The sequence below is a fragment of the Sciurus vulgaris genome (genome assembly GCF_902686455.1).
Source record: "Sciurus vulgaris genome assembly, chromosome: 4".
Taxonomy (NCBI): Eukaryota; Metazoa; Chordata; class Mammalia; order Rodentia; family Sciuridae; genus Sciurus; species Sciurus vulgaris.
Genome location: NC_136464.1, coordinates 94889342 through 94915100, shown reverse-complemented (window position 1 = coordinate 94915100; position 25759 = coordinate 94889342). Strand labels below are relative to the sequence as shown.

Sequence of the window (25759 nt, the reverse complement as noted above, 5' to 3'; positions counted from 1 at the left end):
AGGGTTAATATTTCTATATTTTGTATAGAAAATTCTTTAGATTGCCCCCTTTGCAGCATAACATTTGGTCTGTTTTAGAGAAGGATCCATGTGCTGCTGAGAAGAAAGTGTATTTACTCCATGATGGATAAAATATGAAATACTATGTGTGTGTGTATATATATATATATATATATATATATATATATATGTATTAAGTCTAAATCATTGATTGTATTATTTAATTCTATAGATTCTTTCTTTAGTTTTTGTTTGGAATATCTATCCAGTGGTGAGAGAGGTATGTTAAAGTCGCCCAGTATTACTGTGTTTGTGATCTATTTGATTCTTGAAATTGAGAAGGGTTTGTTTGATGTATGTAGATGTTCATTGTTTGGGGCATATATATTTAAGATTGTTATTTCACGTAGGTGTATGATTCCCTTAAGCAGTATGAAGTTTCCTCCTTTATACCTTCTGACTAACTTTGGTTTGAAGTACACTTTGTCTTATTATATGAGGATGGAAACCCCTGCTTGCTTCTGCAGTCCATGTGAATGATAGGTTTTTTTTCCCAACCTTTTACCTTCAGTCTGTGGATGTCTTTTCCTAGGAGGTGAGTTTCTTGAAGACAGCATATTGTTGGGTCTTTTTTTTTTTTTTTTAATACAATCTGCCAGTCTATATCTTTTGATTGATGAGTTTAGGCCATTAACATTCATGGTTATTATTGAGATATGATTTGTATTCCTGGTCATTTTGGATTATTTTTGGTTTTTAACTTGACTTGGTTTCTCCTTTGATTGACCTTTCCTTTAGTGTAGTTCCTTCCTTTACTGGTTTTCATTATTATTTTTTTTTTCATTTCCTCTTCATAGTATATTTTGTTTAGAATGTTCTTTAGTTCGGGCTTTGAATTTGTTTAACTTTTCTTTTTCATGGAAGGTTTTTATTTAATCTTTGAATCTGAAGCTTAATGTTCCTGGATATAAAATTCTCAGTTGGCACCCATTTTCTTTCAGAGCTTGATATATGTTATTCCAGGACCTCCTGGCATTGAGGGTCTGGGTTGAGAAATCAGCTGAGAGCTGAACTGGTTACTCCCCATATGCAATTTGATTTTTTTTTCTCTCGCAGCCTTTAAAATTCTATCCTTTTTCTGTATATTAGTCATTCTCATTATAATGTGTCTTGATGAGGGTCTGCTGTAATTTTGTACATTTGGAGTCCTGTAAGCCTTTTGTAGTTGATTTTTCATTTCATTCTTTAGATCGGGAAGTTTTCTGATATGTGTCATTGAAAAGATTGTGTATTCCTTAGGTTTGTATCTCCATGCCTTGGTCTGTTCTGACAAATCTTAAATTTGGTCTTTTCATGTTATCCCATATTTCTTGGAAGTTCTGTTCATGGTTTCTTACCATCTTCTCTGTGCAACCAATTTTATTTTCAATAGTATATATTTTGTCTTCATTGACTGAGGTTCTGTCTTTCAAGTGGTCTAGTCTGTTGGTGATACTTTCCATTGAATTTTTAATCTGGTTTATTGTTTCCTTCATTTCAAGGATTTCTGCTTGATTCCTTTTTATAATCTCTACCTCTTTATTGAAGTCATCTTTCACTTCCTGTATTTTCTCTCCAATACCATCCTTTATTTTGAAGATCAATCTATGTATTTTCTAAACTCCATCTCTGACATTTCTTCTACTATGTGTTCTATGGTTTCTATTGTTGGAACATCTTGGTTTGTTTGAGGCACTTTGTTCCCTTGTTGTTTCATGTTGTTTGTCTTCTCATCTAGTGGTATAGCGATGAGTCAGTACGGATTCTACCCTGTAGAATTTGTGTCCCTGAAGGTTTCCAGTATCTCACCTTTAAAGGGGAGACCAATATTAACAGCACCCAATGCAAATGATGTACCATCTTAAATGAAAGGCAGAGGGTGAAGAAAAGGAGGAAAGTCTCAAATGGAAAATTAAAATGATTGCTTCCATTGGCTTTCAGAAATTTTCTCAGCTTCCCTTCTCCACCAATAGGTGGGGTTGTCTGAAGTTTGATGTTAGCTCCAGTGCAGTGGGTGCTGGAGCAGTTTAGTGGGTAAGCTGATAGCAAGATGACCTGACACCATCTTACAGTCTTCCCACCCGTTGTAGCTGGTCCCTTCTATCTGGTCATACTTCAGAACTCACTGAGCTGGCGAGAGCCCAGTTTTCTCCCATTTCTTCATCCTGTGCTGCCCCTGGGTAACTGCCCCTAGCCTCCAGCTTTACACAAGCTTGCCAGACCCAGACCGGCCCATGCAAACCCAACTGTATTGTGATGGACCTGGGCTTCAGCTTCCTTAGGCCCTGTCTTGCTACAGTTCCAAGATCTCAATGTCCTTTCAATTTGTAGAGAGACCACCAGCCATACACTTACTCAAAGGAGTGACCCTGCAAAGAGGCAGCCAGGCACCCACTACCACACCAAGCAGAAAGACCTGAGGTACAAGCAGACCTGCATGTACCCTAGTATATCTCCAGACCCTGGCCTGAGTCCCCAGACCAAGGTGGCCATGCCCTGAGATGACATTTCTTCAGATTTGTCTTATATCCTATATTGGAAAAGATCAATACAAATGGCAAAGTATACCTGAGTCAAATTTATATAAATTATTCCAATTTCACAGTATTACATCTTTCTTTCTCTCAATCTAGTCATCCTTATGTCTGTTTTCCCAGCATTCCCTCTGGGTCATCCATCTCTAGCCTGCAGTGTAGACAGGGTACTTTACTACCAGTACATTTTTTAAATGATTTGAAAACATCCAAAAATGTAAACTCCAAGCAGAAATACTGCCCACATTTTGTATTCAATTCTCTTATTATAAAATATATAATTTTCTCTTCAGAATGAATGACTTTCCCCCTACCACTAAGGGCAGAATTACAAAGAAAGCACTGACCTTCCAGGAATGGTGATATATGCTTGTAATCCCAGTGACTCAGGAGGCTGAATGGGGAGAATCACGTTTCAGGCCAACCTGGGCAATTAAGTGAGACCCTGCCTCAAAATAAAAAGTATAAAAGACTGGGAATGTAGTTCAGTAGCAGAGCACCCTGGGGTTCAATCCCCAGTATTGCAAAAATAAGAACCAAAAAGCAAACATACAAGAAAGCCCCATTGGCAGAAGGAACTTAAACAAATCCAACAAATCAGAATGAAATTTAGTAAGATACAAACCAGAGAGTCAGAGTTAAATAACTGGTTTTGACACAGGGAAATTAAAAGTCTTCCTCATGCTTCTTGCCTTAATTTTCTTACATATATAGTACTGATTTTTCTTAATAGCAAGAACTTTTTATTTTACTTCACATTTATGTACACATGTGTGTGTATACATGATTAATGCAAAATTCCTTGATACAAATGTAAGATATAGATGAAATATTAGAATTATGTAAAACAATTTTTAGTATTTTCAATATGAAAAAGCCTACAAATAAAAAAATCCATAAAAAAGAAAGTTGAAGAGTAAGCAAAGGATAGAAGGCAACTGACTAAACAATTAATGAACATGACTTTTAATAATCCTTAACTTAGCTTTTTAAATTAGTCATCTTTTTTCATTTATTCTTTAGTCAATTGCCTTCTATCCTTTGCTTACCCTTCAACTTTTTTCTTTCTTTTATTTTGAGATAATTATGAATTTGCATGTATTTGTAAGAAATAATACAGAGAGATCCCATGTACCCTTTATATAGTTTTCCCCAATGGTAACATCTTACAAAATCCACCAATGTTACTCACATTTCACCAGTTTTAAATGTTTTCATTTGTCTATCATTTGGGCATGTGTGGTTTTTATCACATTGTGTAAATTCCATGCATTCCACCACCACGCTTAAGATATGTAAATTCATGTATTCCACCACCACGCTTAAGTCAGTTCCATCACCTCAAGGACCCTTCCTGTTGGCCTTTTTGGTGGGGGCTCTAACTCATGGCCTCATACTAGGCAAGTGCTACATCACTGAACCATATCTCCAGAACCCCTGTTGGCTATTTATAGCTATAGTCGCCTCTATTCTGATCTTGTCATTTCCCTGACCCAACACTTGCAACCACCTCCTTAATCCCTGGCAACGATTAGTCTATTTATCTTCTTTCAAGGTTACTATAAAAAAGGACTCATATAATATTTAATCTTTTGAGATTCATTTTTGGACCTCCCCCATGTCCCCCACCCTCACCATAATTCTCTGGGAATTCATCCAGGTTGTTTCTGTATCAGTAGTTTATTCCTTTGTGTTAAATAGTATTCCATATTATGGATGTGCCACATTTAAACCATTCCTCTACTGAAGGGCCTCTGGTTTATTTCCAGTTTTGGGCTGTTAAAGATAAGGCTGCTGTAAACATACCACTTTATATTTCCACTAGCCAGTTCATGTATAATCTACTTTTTCTTCATTCTTTCTATTTCATGGGATTACCACCATTTTTTGTCTTAGCCATTCAATAGGTATGTAGTGATACGTCATTTGTGGTTTCAGTTTTCATGAAAATCTTTTCATGTATGTATTTGCTGTTTGCATATTCTCTTCAATGAGTAGTTCGTCTTTGAACTGTAGAGGAAGAATAAATTTTCCTTCAACCCCCATAGATTCTTAATTGGAAGTGGGTCCCTCTAACTAGACACAGATTAACCAAAGAAAAACAAAAATTTATTAACATGTATATTTTATATATACATGATGTTTTAGTCAGCATTTTTATCCTCTGACCAAAAGACCTGACAAGAACAATAGAGGAGGAAAGTATTTTGGCTTGTAGTTTCAGAGTCCATAGATGACTTGATAGCTCTGGGCCTATGAGGTAGAACATTGTGGCAGAAGGGCATGGTGGGAGAAGGCAACTCAGGACATGACCACCAGGAAACAGAAAGAACTCTGCCCATTAGGGACAAAATATAAAATCCAAAGGCATATAAAATCTGTGACCTATTTCATCCAGCCACATTCTGCCTGCCTACAGTTACCATCCAGTTAACCCATATCAGTGAATTAATGCACTGATTAGGATAAGGCTTTCATAACCCAGACATTTCACCCCTAAACTTTTTTGTATTGTCTCACACATAAGCTTTTGGGGCACACCCAATAACACATGTAGCTACCCAAGTTGTATCTCAAAGAGTCAAGGTGGTTTTGAATTCTACCTTTTACAGTATCTTCAACAGAGAACAGTAATTTCTTAGAAAAGTGAGAAGACAAAGGAAAAGGGCTTTGAATCTACAGGGGCAGCAACTTGTGGGAAGGCAAATAACTGGCTGGTTATTAAAACTTGGTAATTTTGATGCTTTTAGCACCATCTCTCAGTTGATAATGTTCTAAAATTGCATCAGTAGTTAATCTTTATTTTCTCTGAAAGAAGGGGAGATAGGGGGAGATAGGATGTCTTTGGGAAATCTGTGTCCTGCTTTTAAGCAAATGGAAGGCAGAGAGCTTTCTAGTATCTGCTTCTTAACTGCCTCGGATTTAACAATCTTCTTTATTTGAGGGTAACATATTTCTGATCTCTCATATTACCGTTTTCGAATTGGATTTTGGTCGTTGAGCTTGTTGTTTTAGTTTAAAAGTAGGGTTTATTCAAGTGAGAAGAAAAGAGACAGTACTCCCAGGGCAAGAGGGGACCCTAAATTGATTAATTTTAAGAGTTCTTTGTATATTTTAGATAATAATCTTTTGTCAGATATGTGGTTTACAAATATTTCCTTCTGGTGTATAGTTTTTAGGTTTTTTTGCATTATAGTTTTTTTGTAGTTTGTTGTTTTGTTTTGTTTTGGTATTGGGATTGAATTCAGAGGCACTTCATTACTGAGCTATACTCTAGGCCTACCCCTTTTAGTTTTTTTATTTTGAGGTAGAAATAAGGGTCTTGCTAAATTACCCAAGCTAGCCTCAAACTTGTGATCCTTCTGCTTCCTCAGCCTGCTGAGTTGCTGGAATTGTAGGTAGGTGCCACTGTGTCCAACTAAGTCAGAGTTGGTTTCTGATTTTGTTTCATTTTTTGTTTGCTTGTTTTGGCAGTGTTAGGGATCAAACCCAGGATCTTGTGCATGGTAGGAAGTGTTTAGTTTTGATGAGGTCCAATTTATCAATATTTCTTACTTTTGTTATTGAGTCTTTAACTTTTACCTATCAGTGTTTTCCCCAGATTTTCTAGGTTTTTTTCTAAAAAATTTTATACTCAAAGTACTTTATCCATTTTAAGTTAACTTTTATATAAAATATGAGGTTTGGATTGAGGTTCAGTTTTTACCTATGGATGTATCATTGCTATAGCACCATTTGCCGAAATTTTTTTTTCAACAAAGTAATGAAAATTCCATCAAATTTTCCTATTGAAATTCAGAGTAAATCCATTGAACTACTTTTGTACCTTCATCATAAATCACTTGGGCACATTTTGTGTGGTCTATTTCTGGGTTATTTTCTGTCTTCCGTTGATCTGTTTCTATCCCTCTACCATGAATGCACAGTGGTGATTTCTGTAAGTCTTAATATTATATAAAACATTCCTTTTACTTTAGTCTTTTTTTCAAAATTGCTGTGTCTTCTATATGTCTGTTTTTACAAGAATAGTATCAAGATACTTGTTTTAAGGATATTTAAAATATTTACTTAATGACCTCATCTGTTTTTGTTAGCAAATACCTTTCTTTCCCTTAATTTGCATTACTTATAATCTTATTTCAATCTAGTCATTTATAAAGCAACTTTTTATAACTGTTCTATATTTCTTGCTGAATATTGTTGAATTGCAAACTTTTAAGGAAGAAGCTATATTTTAAGTAGCTCAAATGGAATGTGACTATTTGGTATATAGCTGAGTATTAGTTCACACTGGTGTCTTCTTCTGTAACCATTTGGAGCATTCTAGCTTTTTTCCCTTGCTTGTCTATAACCTCCCACTGCAATAATGAGAAATCTGGCTACTGCCATGCATCTTCCATTTACTCATTTGTTCATTTCTAACATAAATGTGTAAGCACATTAGTTGTTAACCTTCAAACTTTTCATTCTTTCCAGTATTTTTTGATTATAAATTAAGGAGATAGAAACATTTATGTGCAGGTTTTTTGGAAGACCTAAGTTTTGAAATGAGTTTTACACTGGTAAGAGTTATATGGTAAGACTGTTTAACTTTGTAAGAAACTACTGAACAGTCTTCAAGAGGTGCTGTATCATTTTGCACTCTTACCAACTGTAAATAAGAATTCCTGTTGTTCTGCATCTGAACTTGAAATTGATATTGCATCATTTTGGATTTAACCATTCTAATAACTAACTTTTATTTTTTAATGACAAATGATGTCCAACAACTATTCATGTTTATTTGCTGTCTCTGCATCTTTGGTGACATGTCTGTTCAGATCTTTTACCCATTTTTCAAGTAAGTCATTTGTTTTCTTATTGAGCTTTAAGAGGTCTTGGCTATATTTGGATGAAACATATTTATTAGATGTGCTTTTCAAGTATTTTCTTCCGAAGTGTGACTTGTCTTTTCATTTTTAAGTGCATTTTGCAGAGCAAATTTTGCATATGATGCTATAAATTTCCCTTAATGCACTACTTTTTCTATACCTCATTAATTTTGATAGAGGATAGTTTCATTTTTATTTCATTTTAATACTTTAAGATTTCTTTTGAGTCTTCTGTAATCGCCAGGTTATTTATAAGTGTGTTGTTAGGTTTTCAAGCATTGGGGGGTGTTTTAAGTTATCTCTTGCCTATTGATTTCTATTTAATTCCATTGTAGAATGAGAATACATTTTGTGTGATAGCTATTGCTTTATGTTTTTTAAAGTGTGTTCTATGGCTCAGAATATGGTCTAGGTTGGTGAATGTTCCGTGTGAGCTTGAAAATGATAGGATGTGTCCTGTACTGTTTTGAATGGAGTACTGTATGAATGTCAGTTAGATCAGTTGATACACTATTCACGTCGTTTATCTGCTTACTGATTTTCTGCTTACTTGATCTATCAGTACTCACAGGTAGGTGGGTTGAAGTCTTCAACTGTGATGTAGATTGATCAATTTCTCCTTTCATTTCTTTCTGTGTTTTCCTAATGCATTTCAACCATCTTATTAGATGCATGCTCTTTTAGATTGCATTTTCTTATGACTTTGAATCCATCTAATGAGTTCTTAATTTCAGACACTATATTTTTTATCTCTGGTGTGCCCATTGTATGTGTGTGTGTGTGTGTGTGTGTGTGTGTGTGTGTGTAAGAAGTCCCCAGATCATCCTAGGTGCAGTGAGTCCCTAAAATGACTCAGCATATAGTCATTCTTAATGGCTGGGATTTAGTACATATAAAAAGGATATAAAGCACAATGAGTAAGATTTTAAGAGCTTTCTACCTAGAGTAAACTCTTAAAGAACACACTTAAGTTCTCTAGCAGTGACACGTGAAATGCATACCAGGGAAACCCAAAGACACTTGGGACCCAGAGTTTTTGTCAGGGATTGGTCACATAGGTAATGTCTGTTTAGTATTGTTGTCAAAAGCTTGGTCTTTGTCCCTGATGCCAATCTAATAACAAGGACACGATTTTGAGAAGAAAGACAAAGATCTGTTGCTTTGCTAGCAAAAGAGAAACATAGGGGACTTGTGTCCCAAAGGCTGTGATTCTGCCAATCAGCAGGAACAGGGAGTTTTAAAGAGGTGATTCATAGGCTACGTTCCACATTCCACATGTTGTCTTCAGTTGTAATTCACTTGTTAATTTGGGAGATAGTCATTTCTGAGATCTTCCGGTCCATTCCCAAAGTCTGGATTACTTTGTTCCTATGGTGGGTGTGTACTCAGGGACAGATAACTCTGCCCAGGATGGGGAAGAAAGGTAATCCTGTTTCCCCTGAGATTAGTGGGGAGCAGGGAGAGGGGAAGAGAAAGAAACATGTCCTTTTAAAAAATAAGTTGCAGTAGCACAGCAGCAAGGGTTATATTCAAAGCACAAAGTGAACCACTGTTACAGTCAGTATGTTCCAAAATTCTAGACTCTCAGAAGGAAAGCACATGTGCAGAATAAACTATATTGTTTGCATAAGCAGTTCAGGCTCAGTGGGTTGTTCTTTTCAGGAAATGATAATGAAAACTGTCCTGAAATTTAAATTCCCAGATGACATCAAAGGGTGATCCCTGTAGCAGATCTTTCAAAGGACATTAGTATCAGATTACATTCTTAACCCTTTTTCTACACAACATAATTCATTTTTCTGTTGAACTTCTACCGTTCTCATATTTTTTTAATATTTTCCTCTTTTTATTGGTCATATCCATCATAATTTATATTGAAAATCTTGTTTCTTAATTCCAGTATCTGGGTCACCCATTAATCTGCTTTTCTTGTTTTGTTTTGTTTGTTTTTCAGATTGAACCCAGGGTATCGTGCATGTTAGGCAAGAGCTTTTCCTCTCAACTACATCTGTAGCCCTTTTAAAAATTTTGTTTCGAGACAGGATCTTGTTAATAAGTTGTCTAGGCTGGCCTCAAACTTGCCAGTCCCCCTGTGAACCTCCCCTAAGTGGCTGGGATTATAGGTATATGCCATCACATCTGACTGGGGTTTCTGTTTTTATTCTCTTTTTCTCTTGGTCCCTGTTATTTCACATACAACTAAATTTTTTACTGAATGTCAGACACAGTGCTTAAGAACAAAAATTCTTGGAGACTCCAGAAGATGATTTTTTCAAGCAGAGAAGATTCATCCTTTTCTCTGGTGGGCAGTTAGACTACAGGGCAGTCTTTTCAACTAATCATGGACTTCTCTTGCTCAGGGCCTATGCCATATTCATTGTAATCTCACTGTTTATTTTAACAACTTCAGATGTTACTTCCTGATTAAAATTAATATGGTAATGTAAAGAAAAAACATGTTCTCTGTAATGCCAGTTGACTTTTTTACACTGCCAGTTCCTGCAATACCCATCTTTTTAAGTGTTCACATGTACGTGTCTTAATGAGGTCATAAGCACTTTGAGAACAGGAATCATGTTTTATTTTAGCATCAGTAATATTTATAGCAACTAAAACAGTTCTCAACTCGTAGTGGAACCTCAATTTTTGCAAAATATTTTATATTATTCTGTGTAGCAAAGCATAAAAGGAAGCATTCTATCCTTTTTATGTGAATCTTTTCTATACCATTTCATTCTGACCACTTCATATATAAAGGGAATATTCTCTTACAGGAGCAAGTATCATTCAAGGATGTGTGTGTGGACTTTACCAAGGAAGAATGGAGTCTACTGGACCCTTCTCAGAAGATACTATACAGAGATGTGATCCTAGAAAATTATAGTAACCTTGTTTCAGTTGGTAAGAATTTTTTGTTTTAATGTGGTTACCAATTGCATGCACTTCTTAATTGCAGACAGTGAACAGTGAAAGCCCTATAGTTTTCTGTTTTAAAGCTTGAGATTCAATGCTATGAGATGACTGATCTTTTTAGGCTTTTATGTAAAGATTGTATTCTTATCCTTTGGTGGTTGGTTCATCTGAGCACCTTCTCTGAGCACTCCTGAAGCTGTGTCTTTCTTTTCCTTCCTTTTTGCAGAGTCCCCAGAGCTAAGCTATTTAGTTCCAGCCCTGTGTTATTTTGTCTTAACAGGGTATTGCATTACTAAGCCAGAAGTGATCTTCAAAATAGAGCAAGGAGAGGAGCCCTGGATATTAGAGAAGGGATTCCCAAGCCAGTGCCACCCAGGTGAGTTAGTGAATTTATAGGCAGATAAAAGTCAGAGGAAGTTAATCTTACGTTATTGGTTTAGGGTTTGGAATATTGAAATATTTTTCAGAAATTTCTATTTTTAGCCCCAGACCTTTGAAAATGACCAAGGACCACATCCTATTATCTTAATCACTCTTCTGTATGTCTCTCATACTCATAAATGCTTTTCTTTTTTTCTTCAACATTTTAGAATGATTTATTATACTCATAATCAATAGTTGGCTTCATCTTAGTTTTTTGTTGTTTTTGTTGTTAGTTTATCTTTTATAGTCATTCACCTCTGTTTTCTTTGGACATCTTTTGTTAGCTGGTGTATATTCATAAACTACTTTCATATACTCATTTGACAAAAACATAATGATGAACACTCCCTCTGATCCACTTACGTTTTAGGTAATAAAAGAATGATGTCCTGGTATCATAGAGCTTATATTACGTGAGGGACAAACAATATGTTGGGTGATGGTAAGGACCGTGAAGAGAGTTCACCCAGGGTCAGACTAGATCATGGTGGTATATGTTATTTAGCAAGGAGATCAGAGAAAACTTTTTGATGAGGTTCATATTAAACAGGAGACTTAATATTAAGTAAGAGTACCAGCTCTATAGATTGATGGTATTCCAGGCAGAGAGAACATCACAGTGCCATATCTCTCAGACAAGTGTGTTCTTGTACTCTTTGGGTAATAATGACAGTGTGTGTGTGGAAGCTGGTGGGTGTGGAGGAGGCTAGTAGGAGGTGAGTAGTAGTATGTGCCATGGTAGGTATAATAATTTGATTTTTGAGGGATGTGAGAAACCCTGTTTATCTTGAGTAAATGTCAATCAGATTAAATCATCAGATATGATTTACAGTTTAAAAGGATCTCTGACTTCTGTGTGGTGACTGTACTGAGTGGGGTGTTAGTAGATGGGCATGAGCAAGAGAAGAGATACTAGTTAGGAGGCTATCTTATACTCTAGAGGGGAGTGGGTAACGGCTAAGACTATGCTAGTCGTACTGAGACTTGGTAGGTATCTTGAAGATGGGGTCATAGTATTAGCTCTCAGAGTAAGAGAGAGAGGGAGGAGTCCAGCATGACTCCAATGATGTGTTTCAAGCAACTATATAATTTAGGGAGCCATTTACTGAGATAGAGAAAATTATTGAGGAGACATGATGGGGAAGTTATTACAGATTTAATTTTGGAAAGGAGAAGTTGGAGATAACTATTAGAATCTGAGGTTGGATATGGTGCTAAGTGTGGAGCACCTGGTTGAGGTACCCATTTGAACAGCATCAATTTTAGATGCTGTTAAAGCAAAGATTAAATCTAGAACAGAGATTTACAGAATTACTTTTTGTAAAAGACCAGATAATAAAAGTGTTAAGCCTAAAAAGCCACATGACCTGGTTGCTGCTATTCTTTTCCTTCTGTATGTTCCTCTTTTGTCTCTCTCCCTTCCTCTCTCATTCCTTCCTTGTCCCACCTCTCTGCAGCTTCTTCTACCTTTTGCCCTTTAAAAACCTCTAAAGACTATTTCCTTGTGGTCATTGTTTGTCAGCCCCTTTTCTTGAGCATAGTTGCATGTAGGTGAGAATCCTGATACAATACTATTTTTTGAAGGCATTAAATCCATTCATTTGAAGAGATTGAGAAGGAACAACCTGAGCTTCACAAAAACCACAGAGCCTGTTTCCCAGGAGTTAAATACAGTACATTCTACCTTCTACTACTGCCTTAAGTGGCAAACATGGGATCCCTATACTATACCTTGTCATCTCTTACTGGTCTTTCATACTCATTTTTCTTTCAAAACTACCTATATCTCTTCACATTCTCATTTTTCACTGATAACAGTTGAAAGCAGAACAGTGTCTCTCAGTGTCTTTAAGTGTTCTCATTCCTGACTTGGTCCAATTCCTAATTCTCTCTTCTCTCTTCTCTTCTCTTCTCTTCTCTTCTCTTCTCTTCTCTTCTCTTCTCTTCTCTTCTCTTCTCTTCTCTTCTCTTCTCTTCTCTTTTCCCTTTCTTTCTTTCTTTCTTTCTTTCTTTCTTTCTTTCTTTCTTTCTTTCTTTCTTTCTTTCTTTCTTTCTTTCTTTCTTTCTTTCTTTCTCTTCTTTTCTTTCTTCCTCTAAAGTATTCAATTTATCTTTCACTAGCCTGACAAAGTACTCTATAGAAATAAATGAAATTATAGCCTCTTTTCATTGACTGTTATAATGTGGTTATATTTTACCTAGCTTACATTTCTTTCTTTCTATACTAAACCTCATACTATCCTGTATCTGAAATTGTGTTTAATAAATGTTCTCTCATTTATCTAAATACTTTTTGTTATTTACTTGTCCTTTTTTCAGATAATTACTACCATATGTGTAAAATGTTTAGACATTGCATAGTACATGGAATGACTTAAGTCATTGTTATTATTTCACTTGTTTTAAGTTAGAAAAATTTTTGCTGTTAATAGACCATATTTTGTGACACTATCCCATCAGACTATTGCTTAGGGTTTCTTTCCCTACTGAGATTTTGTTCTCCCCAAAACAAGGGCTTTTCTGCTTTTCCTAATTCTGATATTTTGAAAATTTTTGTTGATTTAGGAGAAACATTTTTTTTTTTCCATCCATTCATAAAGCACTCTATAGTACTCTAAGTACATATTCCCTTATTTCATTCAGTGTATAACTCATTAAGTAGAGTTTGGAAATAATTCACATGCACATTGTTTTTTTAAGAATCATTTCAGCAGAAACAAGACTTGTAATACCTGCCAAGAATTAGACCCCAGTCACAATAGTGGCTTAGCATTTCGCAGGGTATTTTATGTCACAGTGAGTTATATGAACAATAGCTTCTTCTAAGAATAAAGAAGGTATAGTCTTAAAATGGTAGGGCTGTTATAGATATTTTTTGCTTCATTCTTTTATTATTACTATTGTTGTTATTTTAATGAAAAAAATAGCATTTCATTGAAGGATATCTAGGTTCCAAGAAGCGCCACAGCTGGATTGCCTCTAATTGTAAGAAAGATGTGGTTTTGGGAATGAGCAGTTTATGAGAGTCTGATAGCTAGGTAGAATGCACAGATATTTTTTGTGAACTTATGGAATGTTGGTTTGAATATTTAATGTGAATCAGCTCATGTAAATTTTTGTTAGCTTACTTTGTTTTTGCCAGGATAATAATTTGTCTCTGTTTGTCTTTGGGACAGTGGACTTCATAGATATTTTTATAACATGTGATTAGAAATGAAGTATATAGCCAAGAATTTTTATGAGAAAGTGTACTGAAGGTTTCAGTACCATATACAGAAATACAATTGTAATAGGCCCCACATGCAAATAAAAGCCACACAGATGAGGTTAAAGGTTAACCAGTAAACCTAGATATAAAAGACAATCCTAGAAAAAAGGCAGACTCACCACCTAGATGTAGAAGCAGACATGCATGTTAGTGAGATTCTCACTACAGTAATAAGCTGTGAGCAAATAGGGTATATACTTTCCTTGCCTCTGCCAAACCTAATTCTTCCTCTGTTGTGTTTCTCAAACATTCTATTTATTGTGTAAATGTCCTGTTCTTTAAATGAACAATCTCAGATAATCTCCATTTCTCTATCATATCTCATTTATTTTACTTCTTCTAACATGCTTTTCCACAGCATTTTAGAAAAAAAAAATTTCTTCTCAATAAAATTAAAGAAAAATGCTAGTTGTTGTGCTATCAGACCATTCTTTTGAACATGGGCAAGTTTGTGTTTACAGGACTTTAATTTAGTGCGATGAATGGAATAGAAAAGAATAGACTCTAGTGGAAATAAGTCTGTACCAGTGATTGCGTGAGGGGGGAGAACTAATTATTCTGTCTCCAACCAATGTAGTTCATCCTCTGAAACTCTTGGCTAGTAATCTTCAATGTCATTTTATTCAGGGTTCATTGTCTCTTTCAGGCTTACCTGATTGTTTTCAAATTTCCTTGTTTCTCAATTAGCCACTCTAATTCCCTGTCCTATGAATTTTCTCCTTTTTATATCCAGGTTGTTTGCTTATTCCTTGTTTTTCATTTTTTGATTGTGGTGCTGGGAATTGAAGACAGGGCCTCAGGTATACCAGGCAAGCACTCCACCACTGAGCCACATCCCCTGTCTATCTATGTCCAGTTTTGAAGTTTGTGTTTATTAAGTGTTAAGTGTGTTTGCCAGTTTCTCTCTTTGACTCCCTGGCAACACATTTGTATTTTCTACTCAAAGAGAGCAAAGGAAATATCTTATTTAGTTCGAACCAGGAATATGAGTCTAAAACTAAAGAATTGATTATAGGATAGAGTATTTGTGTAAATGTCTGAGTCCAACAGAAATATATTAAGATTTGTAAGACTTTTTTTTTTTTTTTTTTTTTTTCACTTCTAGAAAGAAAATGGAAAGTTGATGAACTGTTAGAGAACAGCCAGGAAAATCAAGATGAACATTTTTGGCAGTTTGTGTTCACCAACAACAAAACACAAAGTGCAGAAAGTGGCAGTAAAGTTAGAAAAACTTTCAATGTGGATACAGACCCCATTTCTTCAAGAAATTTTCATTTCAAAATATGTGACTCATGTGAAATGAGTTTGAAAAATATTTCAGGTTTAATTACTAGTAAAAAAAGCTATTCTAGAAAGAAGCCTGATGAGTTTAATGTATGTGAAAAATTACTCCTTGATAGGCATGAGAAAATTCCTGTTGGAGAGAAATCTTATAAATGTGATCAAAAAAGGAATGTTCTCAGTCATCGCCAGGATCTTACTCAGCCAATTTTTGATCAGCCTTTTGAGTACAATGAAAATGAACAAGGCTTTAATGAGGAAGCAACCTTTTTTACAAATCAGAGGTCTCAGATAGGGGAGACACTCTGTAAATACACTGAATGTAGAACCTTTATTGATGGTTTAAAGCTCAATGTATCTCAGAGAACTCACTTGGAGATGGAGCCACATGAATGCAGTATCTGTGGGAAGTCCTTTTATATGGATTTACGATTTGGACATCAGAGAGTTCTTACAGGGAACATTCCATATGAATATAATGAATATGGGGAAGTCTTCTGTGACAATTCAGCATTCATTATCCATCAGGGATACACACGAAAGATTCCCCAAGAATACAAAGTCAGTAACAAAACTTGGGAAAAGTCAACCCTCTTTAAACATCAGATAGTACACATGGGGGAAAAATCCTTTGAGTACCATGAAAATGGGAATAATTTCAGCAAGAAGTCACATATCACCCAGTCTCGGAGAGCTCATTCTGGAGAAAAAACCTTTGAATGTGGTGAATGTGGCAAAACTTTCTGGGAGAAGTCAAACCTCACTCAGCATCAGAGAACACACACAGGAGAGAAGCCCTATGAATGTACTGAGTGTGGAAAAGCTTTTTGCCAGAAACCACATCTTACCAACCATCAGCGAACACATACTGGAGAAAAACCCTATGAATGTAAGCAATGTGGGAAAACATTCTGTGTGAAGTCAAACCTTACTGAACATCAGAGAACACACACGGGGGAAAAGCCCTATGAATGTAGTGCATGTGGAAAATCCTTCTGCCACAGGTCAGCCCTAACTGTCCATCAGAGAACACATACAGGGGAGAAACCTTTTATATGTAATGAATGTGGAAAGTCCTTCTGTGTGAAGTCAAACCTCATTGTACATCAAAGAACTCACACTGGGGAGAAACCCTATAAATGTAACGAATGTGGGAAAACCTTCTGTGAAAAATCAGCTCTCACTAAACATCAGAGAACTCACACAGGGGAGAAGCCCTATGAATGTACTGCATGTGGGAAGACCTTTAGTCAAAGATCAGTACTCACTAAACATCAGAGGATTCACACAAGGGTGAAAGCTCTTTCAACATCTTGAATTTTCAGGAGCTTTCAGACACCTATCAGATTTGTTGTAAATTTTTCAAAATGAAATTAGATAAAGCCAAAGAATGCCGCAGAGTACTCAAAAATGGCATCTCGTTTAAATATGTGAACACTTCCAAGAAAAATTGAAACTTTTCACTGAAAAATTGGTCATGAGGGAAAATCTATTCATTTAATCAATGTGATAAAACTCTTTAGAATTTTTGTTTAATATTGTCTTCCAGATGCGATACCAAATTTGTAAATAGAATGAGTAATATTCATTTTACTCATATTCACAGTAGAATTTGAAGCTTAAAACAATCAAATGGCAGTAACATTAAACATGTGTTAAGAGTTCCTCCTATTTGTAGACTTCACATGAGTATGGTAATTAACAAACTTAGAGTATGCTTAATTTGTATATTGGAGCCCAACATGATTGTGAGGATAAAATATGAACCCCTAGGTTAGTAACTTTTAAGGCATAAATATTTTCCATACTAAATGCCACAGTGGCTTTATAGGTTAATGTGATTTTATGTGTGTATGTACTTAGATGTGAACATGTGTTTGTATGTCTATATGTATATATATATATGTATACATATGTAAATACATTTGTACATACACACCTACTCCACATATACAGTGATGTGTTAGCATCACCATGTACTGATTTAAAAGTACTGCTGATTAAATTTTCAGGAATTTTGTGAGCCAGTTGTTAAAAAGTCATTACTTAGAATTATTGTAAACTTACAATTAAATTATATTAAAAGCAAAGGTAACACAAATATTCATCACTCATAACATCCTAATAATTTTGCTGCATTTCACTGTTCTCTTTGTTGTTTAGGTTACTTACATTATTGAATCCATATGGTGAGAATACTATGTAATGTTTCACTGTTATACATCTCTTCTCAATTCCACATTCAGTGCCATCATATTGGCAACTTGACCTTAGTCAAAATATTTACACCACGGAAACTGGCAAACTACATAGCAGGGTATTTATTTTCTCAGAGAACCTGTTGTCAAATGTTTACCAGCACACCTCTGTGTATATATGGAAACATATTTGGCAGATTTAAAGTACAAACCACATACCCCTTTTCCTATTTCCTGAAACAAATAAATGGCCATGGCCATTATTACTGAACTACCCCTTCAGTAAAAAAGCCAAAAGATGTTTTATGAGGTTTTAAACTGCCTCTGAACCAATCTGATTCTAAATACTACTAGAGACACTCTATAGCTTGGCCAGTGTATGTTTTAAGTGAAATATTTTTTCACAAAGAAGCATTCTACCTACTTTTGACTGAGTCCTGGCATATATAAATGAGTGTGGTCATTATTATCAAGATATACCTTCAAGGAAGAAATTAAAACAATATTTTTCTGAGGTTTTTGAGCTACCTCTCAGTCATGTAAATTATGTTAATAAGAATAATATTTACACAAATTAAAGGTTAACATCAGTTGTAAATGGTAATACTCAATGTACTCTACAAATAAAAAATGGTGGTATGTAATGAAATGCCCTTTCCATACTCTTGGTATTTTATTGTGGATCTCTTTAGGCATGATATATGTAACCCTAGTTCTATGTAACCCAAAAACTATATACTTGTATTTAGTGTTAATGTCATATAGTATCTCTGCCTTCTTTGTTTCTTTGTTCGCTATGCTTCTTAGGACCACATTGATTAACAATTCTGTGACTACTGATTTCTTCCTTGTTGAGCTGAGCTTTTATCACCTAGGTGGCTTAGGGGGTAAATCCAAATTAGTTTAAACTAATCATGGAAATTCCATTCAGGTAATTTTGTTGGATGAACAGGTGAGCAAGGAGATGTATGGGGAACAGTCTGTAGAATTTCTGGAAAAGTTCTTAGTGATAAAGGTATTGACGTGATTGAGAAGATATGAGGGACATGAGAAGAGATTGCCCCTCTTCTGCTGGACTTTTTCATGTCTGTACATGATACTGGCTTATAGTTTGTGGCCCTGAAGGGCAGTAGCCTGAAGATAACAGTGCATGTGTGGGAAATGTCTGGCCCAGAATTGACATCACTGAGCTACTTAATTCTCTCTGCAACTGCTCTCTTCTGGAACTTCATATTACATGAAGTAATACATTTTCTTGTTATTCTTAGGACTGTGATATTTAGAGGTAAAGGCATTTTAGCTAATACAAAGGAACACTTTTCTAAGTGTTACAAGTTCTGTACCTTGATTTGGGGGAAGAATTATTTCTGATATTAGGATGGATGTTTGTATAAGCCATGATTTTTTCTGATGGAATATAGAATTTTTCAACTAAAAACATTTTAGTGGCAGATTTATTACAATATGAAAAAAGTGATGTTTAAAAACAATCACCTAGAGACCATCATCTGCATGAAATCATTCCTATTTTGAGTCTTCAGGGGACAAGGTTGGAGCCCAGTGAGAGCTGCTATCATGGAGGATATATTTTCACTACCAGAATTGTGGCACCAAATTGTTAGTACCTTCCTTTGAAGAACTCACTCAGATGCATTTGCTGGTGAGCCCGGGTGTGTACAGAGAATGATGGATAGAGAGCTTGGGTGGAGGAAATGTGGAATAAGCAGCACAGTGGTTGTTTGTTTTTAATTTCTGTAAATTCCTATGTAATAGGCTCAGTATTAGAAATAAAGTTATTAGTTGAAAGGTAAGTTGTTGTGCTTTCATATCAGCATGAGTAAATTTCCTTTGGAACTGAGTCCTGTAGCATGCACATCTGCCTTTTGACATGTATGAAGCAGATGTTACATTAAATTGCATTGTTCATATATCTCTCTGTGGTGTTAAATGTGGTGTGAGGGAAATAGTTCCATAGTCTTCCAAATAAACAACCAGGTATCACTGTACTGTTCACCTCTTTTATGGATGTGATAGGGTATTATTACTGTTTACTTAGATATATGATGTTTTATCTCTATTACTTTTGTCTGCTCAATGTAACTTTTAAACATTTTTTTTAGTAGTAGAACCTGTCATTGTGGTCACACAGTAAGTATTTACTCTAGATGGTACTCTGTCTTCCTGACCTGCATTTGTATTGATCCCCAAATGATCATTTGTTCCAAAATAAGCCAGTGAGAGCCCATCCTAGAGTACTATTATTGGGAGGTCACCATTGGTCAGGCAATTTGTATACTTGTTGCTGCTAGCAATCATATCAAGAAAATGCATTTGTACTGCAGTCTATTCAAAGTCAGCCTTAACACACAAAGAAAATATATTTGTAAAGGAGATGGTGGTGTTAAATGCTATTAAGAAAAATTAGAAGAAGAAAAGTTGTCAGAGGGATGATGTGATTTTAGATAGGAAATTAAAAGACCTCACTGAGAAGTCTACATTGGAGGAAGGATGTGTTATTTGTAGGTGTGTGTGTGTGTGTGTGTGTGTGTGTGTATGCATGTGTGTGTGAGAGAAAGAAGCATGTGTTGTCAACAATTTTATATAATTTTCTATTTCATGAAACACATGCCCTAATTACCTATAATGTACTTTTGATACTTTCTTTAGGGTTGTAATACATTTTGTTAAAAGAAATATTTGTGTCCATACACTAAACTGATTTCACAACCAACAACCACACTAGTGCACTGATTTCATAACCCAGTGCACTAGTGTGTGAAACCAAGATGTGAATTGCTGGGTCATTGATTTGTGTTTCCTGGGATGATTAAGTAAATCACTCTCTGTGCTTGGAAACTCACAAGAGTCTATTTTTTGAAGTGGGCCTATTTTCTGTCTTGACTTGTCCTCCCCTTGTGTGGTGTTCTGCAGCACTTCACACCCAACTTGGCCTTGACAGTTAGAGCCATCACCTCTAGGAGGGTTCAGCCCATGGGTGTCCTTGGTACCCTCAGCTACTACCCCTACTTGCTGCTCCCAACTGAAGACTACAGGTATGACTGCCCTGCACCTCTAATTCTTGTGTTTCCTCTGACTCTTCATCTACCACTCAGTACCTGGGTACTGTATATCCCAGCCTCATTCCTTATCTGTGAATCCCACCTCCACCTCCTTCTTCCAGCCTGCTCTACCCTGAGACCTTGTATCCCTAAAGTCTTGCTCATGCTAGGCAAGTGATCCACCACTGACCTATATCCCCAGCCATCAGACACCACTTTTTAAAGTAATTAAAGAGATGAGAACTGAAGTTTAATCTTTCTCCCATGTTTGGAACCCAGTGTTTCAGATGATCAGTTCCCTCAGGGCTTGGTTTCCTCAACTACATAATGAGGAAGAAGTAGTTATCCTGTCTGCAGGAGAGGACTTTATCACCTAAGCTTGCTTCCAGGCTAAAAATGCTTTTTACCCACCCATCTAAGGAAGCCCAAGTCCTTAGAGAGTAAATTCAGAGTTCCCTGTACACAAACCCCTAATGAAGGTACACTCAACTCTTGTGGATCTCTAAACAAATCACTTCATTCCAGACAAGGTGCCAGTGATGTCATGGTACTTCCCTGTCCTTGCAGGAGTTGGTGTTCCAGTGCCAATGACCATATCAACTGACCATACTGGGAGAATAAATATTCTTTGAAACTTGACAATCAAGCATTCAACCAGCCCACCAATTGGTTTACTCACCTAACAACTTATTTTTAGTTCAACCTGGGCCTTTTTTTTCATGCATGGTAACCCACAGACATGTTACCTATGGGAATTTATAATCTACTGAAGTCTTTTATGGGCATTTGATAAAGTCGTGTAGAACATGCAAAATCATGGATGATGCCATTTCCCAATTTTTTTTCTTTTTTTGCCTAGAATTAGATCATTTAATGCAGATATGACTTGGGATTTTTGACCTGTATTTATAATTGCTATTACTATTATTTATGATTCTTAGAAGTTTTTTTCAGGTGATTTGGTGATTTATGCAGATATTCTATATTACTACTGAAGACATTTCAAGATTCCTATAAAAATGTTATCCAAGAGTATTCAAACTGGCAGTGTTAGTGGTAGTGATAAAAATACTTTTATCTGAACATCAGATAACTTTAGAAGAGCAGTGAGATTATATGGAAGGCTCTGAGAACTTTGAAATACTGTGCAGCATTAGTTTGATACTATTTATGTGAGAAAATTAGTAGGAAAAAATCTTTTTGTTATTTGTAGTGAGTTGTGGTAGATTTGTCTGGAGATTTTGTGTTGGTTTGTCACCTTTTATTTCAATATTTTTTTAGGATGCACACACAAATGTACACAATGGTAAGATAAGGTTTATTTTGTGAACTCCTTTGTTCATTTTGAAGTATGTGACTAATGTTTTCCCATGTCAGTTTCTCTGCCCTAACCTGAAGGCTTTCCATGATTGCTTAGGATTCCATCTTCTGGATCTGTACCATTCATTTACCTGTATTCTGTCAATGCTTGTTTAGCTGCCTTCCCATATTTTTACTATTTGTAAAATACCTTTGAACTTGCATCTTTCTGTGCTAAGCCAAATTTTCTTTTTAAAGTTTATTTCTAAAAATGTAATCTTTGGATTATAAGCCTAGTTTATTTTTAGTTCTGATGAAATTGATTCCAGGAATCCTGTATGAAATTTCATTCCAATCCAAAGGTTGGAAATGTGGGATCTTGAAACTCATTGCTATAATGGATGCTGTTTGATTTTAAAAAAATTGTTTTCCAACATTCATGTGACATAATATCTCTTAAACCTTTTAATTTCCTAATTTTCTAGAAATATTCAAAAATTTAAAAATATTTGATTATCTGTTTTCTTTTTTCACATAGATCTAGTGAGATAAAATTGAAGTACAGTAAAAGGCACAGATTTGAAATACGCAATTTGATCAGTTTTGACATGTATGTAACCAATACAATCAATATAAAAATCAGAGGTTTCAAGATGGCGGACTAGAGGGTGGCTGCATTTCATGTTGCTCCAGGACTCAGGATTCAAAAGAGGAGATATTGAGAGACTTGGAACCAACTCAAAGCAGCCGGGTGAGTCTCTCCCGTTGGGGAGGCGTCCCGGATGGGGCGGTCGTCCCGGAACGCAGGGAACTTTGTGAAGTAGAGCTGCCCGGCGAGACGCCCCTCCCCCTGCTGGAGCAGTGAACTTGGACAACTGGGAGCGTCGTAGAGGAGGCCGCTCAGCACACCGCTGGGACTCGGAGCAACCACTGGGGCTCCAGTGGCTGCCCAGGGGAGGAGCGGCGAGGAGAGCTGTGTGGACTCAGAACACCGGGGCCTGCCCTGAGGAGGAGGAGGAGGAGCACGGCCGCTTGGATTCGGAGTGACTACACCAGAGCTACAGGCGGTAGCCAGAGAGGAGCTGTGTGGCGAGCTGTTTGGACTCAGACCACTTCTGAACACCGGGGCCTGCCATGAGGAGGAGGAGGAGGAGGAGGAGCGCGGCGGGTGGTTTGGACTCGCAGTGACTGCATTAGAGCTCCAGGTGGCTGCTCAGAGGAGGAGGCGATTGGTGAGTTGTTTGGACTTAAAGCGACTGCTCCGCAACACCGGGGGGCTGCCTGGAGGAGAAGCGTGGTGGGTCATTTGGTCTTGAGTGGCCGCACCAGAGCTCCAGGCGGTTGCCCAGAGGACGCGTGCAGCGGGTCACGTGGATTCAGAGCCACTCAGAGCGACTGCTCCTGAACACCCTGGGGGTTACCTGGAGGAGGAGGAGGAACGGGGCGGGTCACTTCGACTTGGAGTGATTGGCCAGGGCTACGGGCAGTTGGTGGGAAGAGGAGGCACGCAGTGAGTTGCTTGGACTCCTAGTGACCGCACCGGAACACGGGGCGGCTGTCTGGAGGAAGAGGTGTGCGGCAGGTCTCTGGGACTCAGAGCGATTGCACGGGGCCCCAGGTAGCTGCTCAGAGGAGGAGCCGCATAGCCAGGTGATTAGGTGTAGAGCAGGGTCCCAGGATCTAGGAGGCTTCTTGGTGGAAGAGCCGCTCAGAGACAGGCTTAGGGAGGAGCGAAGGTTCCGGGCCTGCGGGCAGATTATCTGAGGAGGGGCAACCTAAGGAGATTCATCTGCGAAGGGTGAGGCTCCAAGGCCCATGAGGTAGGGCCGGGCCCCTGGGAACTTTGCAGAGGAAGGCAGCCCAGCCCAGGCGGTAGCTGTAAATTGAGGGGAAACTCTAGGAGGGGAACTGACCAGCGAGACCTCCCCACCGGGTGAGTATTCCCTGCCGGGTGAGGTCTCCCACAAGGACAGTAAAACCAGAGACACAGGCCCAAACAGGCCTTGCCTCAGCCCGCAGCCTAGTTCCCCTTTGGATGACCACTGGTCAACAAGTGGAGGCACCTCTGCCCACTAGCAGGGAATATACCCCACCTGAAAGCCACCACTCCTAGAGAGGCAGCTTCATTGTGGAGCACCGCATTATCAACTTCCTCCAAGACTTCAGCCTACTGAAGGCTAGGAGGGGATATATATAGAAATCTTCAGGGACATTGTAACTCAATAGAGGAAATCTGCAATATCTATGCAGTCCACTGATACCTGAACAATATGAGAAAACAAGGAAAGAAAATGCCGCAAACAAATCTAGATGTTACATCAATAAAACCCAATGACAGCATGGCAGAAGAAATGACAGAAAAGGAGTTCAGAATGTACATAATTAAAATGATCAGGGAAGCAAATGATGAGATGAAAGAGCAAATGCACGCACTGAATGATGAGATGAAAGAGCAAATGCAGGCATTGAATGATCGCACCAGTCGACAGTTAAAAGAGCAAATACAGGAAGCAAAAGATCATTTCAATAAAGAGTTAGAGATATTGAAATAAAACCAAACAGAAATCCTTGATATGAAGGAAACAATAAACCAAATTAAGAACTCCATAGAAAGCATATCCAGTAGGATAGAACATCTGGAAGACAGAACCTCAGACATTGAAGACAAAATATTTAACCTTGAAAACAAAGTTGAACAAACAGAGAAGATGGTAAGAAATCATGAACAGAATCAACAAGAACTATAGGATATCAGGAAAAGGCCAAATTTAAGAATTATTGGGATTGAGGAAGGCTTAGAGAAACAAACCAAAGGAATGAACAATCTATTCAATGAAATAATATCAGAAAATTTCCCAAATCTGAAGAATGAAATGGAAAATCAAGTTCAAGAAGCTTATAGGACTCCAAATACACAAAATTACAACAGACCGACACCAAGGCACATTATAATGAAAATACCTAACATACAAAATAAAGACAGAATTTTAAAGGCTGTGAGAGAAAAGAACCAAATTACATTCAGGGGGAAACCAATACGGATATCAGCAGATTTTTCAATCCAGACCCTAAAAGCTAGAAGGGCCTGGAACAATATTTTTCTAGCCCTGAAAGAAAATGGATACCAACCAAGAATCTTATACCCAGCAATACTTACCTTCAAATTTGACGATGAAATAAAATCCTTCCATGATAAACAAAAGCTAAAAGAATTTACAAAAAGAAAGCCAGCATTACAGAACATTCTCAGCAAAATATTCCATGAGGAAGAGATGAAAAACAAAGAAGCAAATCAGCAAAGGGAGGAATTATCCTAAAGGAATTGTCAAATAAAGGAGGAACCAAGCTGTGTCAAATAAATAAATAAATAAAATTTTAAAAATGAACCAAATGACTGGGAAACCAAATCATATCTCAATAATAACCCTGAATGTTAATGGCCTGAATTAGTCAATCAAAACACATACACTGGCAGATTGGAATAAAAAGAAAGATCCAACAATATGTTGCCTACAAGAGACTCACCTCATAGAAAAAGATACCCATAGACTAAAAGTGAAAGGATGGGGAAAAACATACCATGCACATGGACTCAGCAAAAAAAGCTGGAGTATCCATCCTCATTTCCGATAATGTGGACTTCAAGCCAAAGTTAGTCAGAAGAGATAAAGAAGGTCATTTCATACTGCTTAAGGGAAGCATAAATCAGCAAGATATAACAATCAAACATCTATGCCCCAAACAATGGCTCATCCATGTGTGTCAAATCCTTCTCAATTTCAGAAACCAAATAGACCATAACACAATAATACTAGTTGATTTTAACATGCCCCTCTCACCACTGGACAGATCTTCCAGACAAAAATTGAACAAA

The 25759-nt window shown here is 37.0% G+C and overlaps 1 protein-coding gene across 5 annotated transcripts in view; it reads left to right on the top strand.

Moving 5' to 3' along the window:
* The window catches only part of ZNF248 (zinc finger protein 248), a 40364-nt gene extending 17912 nt beyond the window's left edge, over window positions 1-22452 (top strand). For 4 of the 5 annotated variants that reach the window (XM_079136829.1, XM_079136828.1, XM_079136827.1 and 1 more), the window contains 3 exons: window positions 10219-10345; window positions 10638-10733; window positions 15154-22452. In XM_079136829.1, the coding sequence (XP_078992955.1) occupies window positions 10219-10345; window positions 10638-10733; window positions 15154-16646 (1716 nt within the window). In that variant the 3' untranslated portion in view covers window positions 16647-22452. The remainder of the gene's footprint in view (window positions 1-10218; window positions 10346-10637; window positions 10734-15153) is intronic. The other variant, XM_079136830.1, reaches the window with a different exon arrangement.
* The last annotated feature ends 3307 nt before the right edge of the window (window positions 22453-25759 follow it).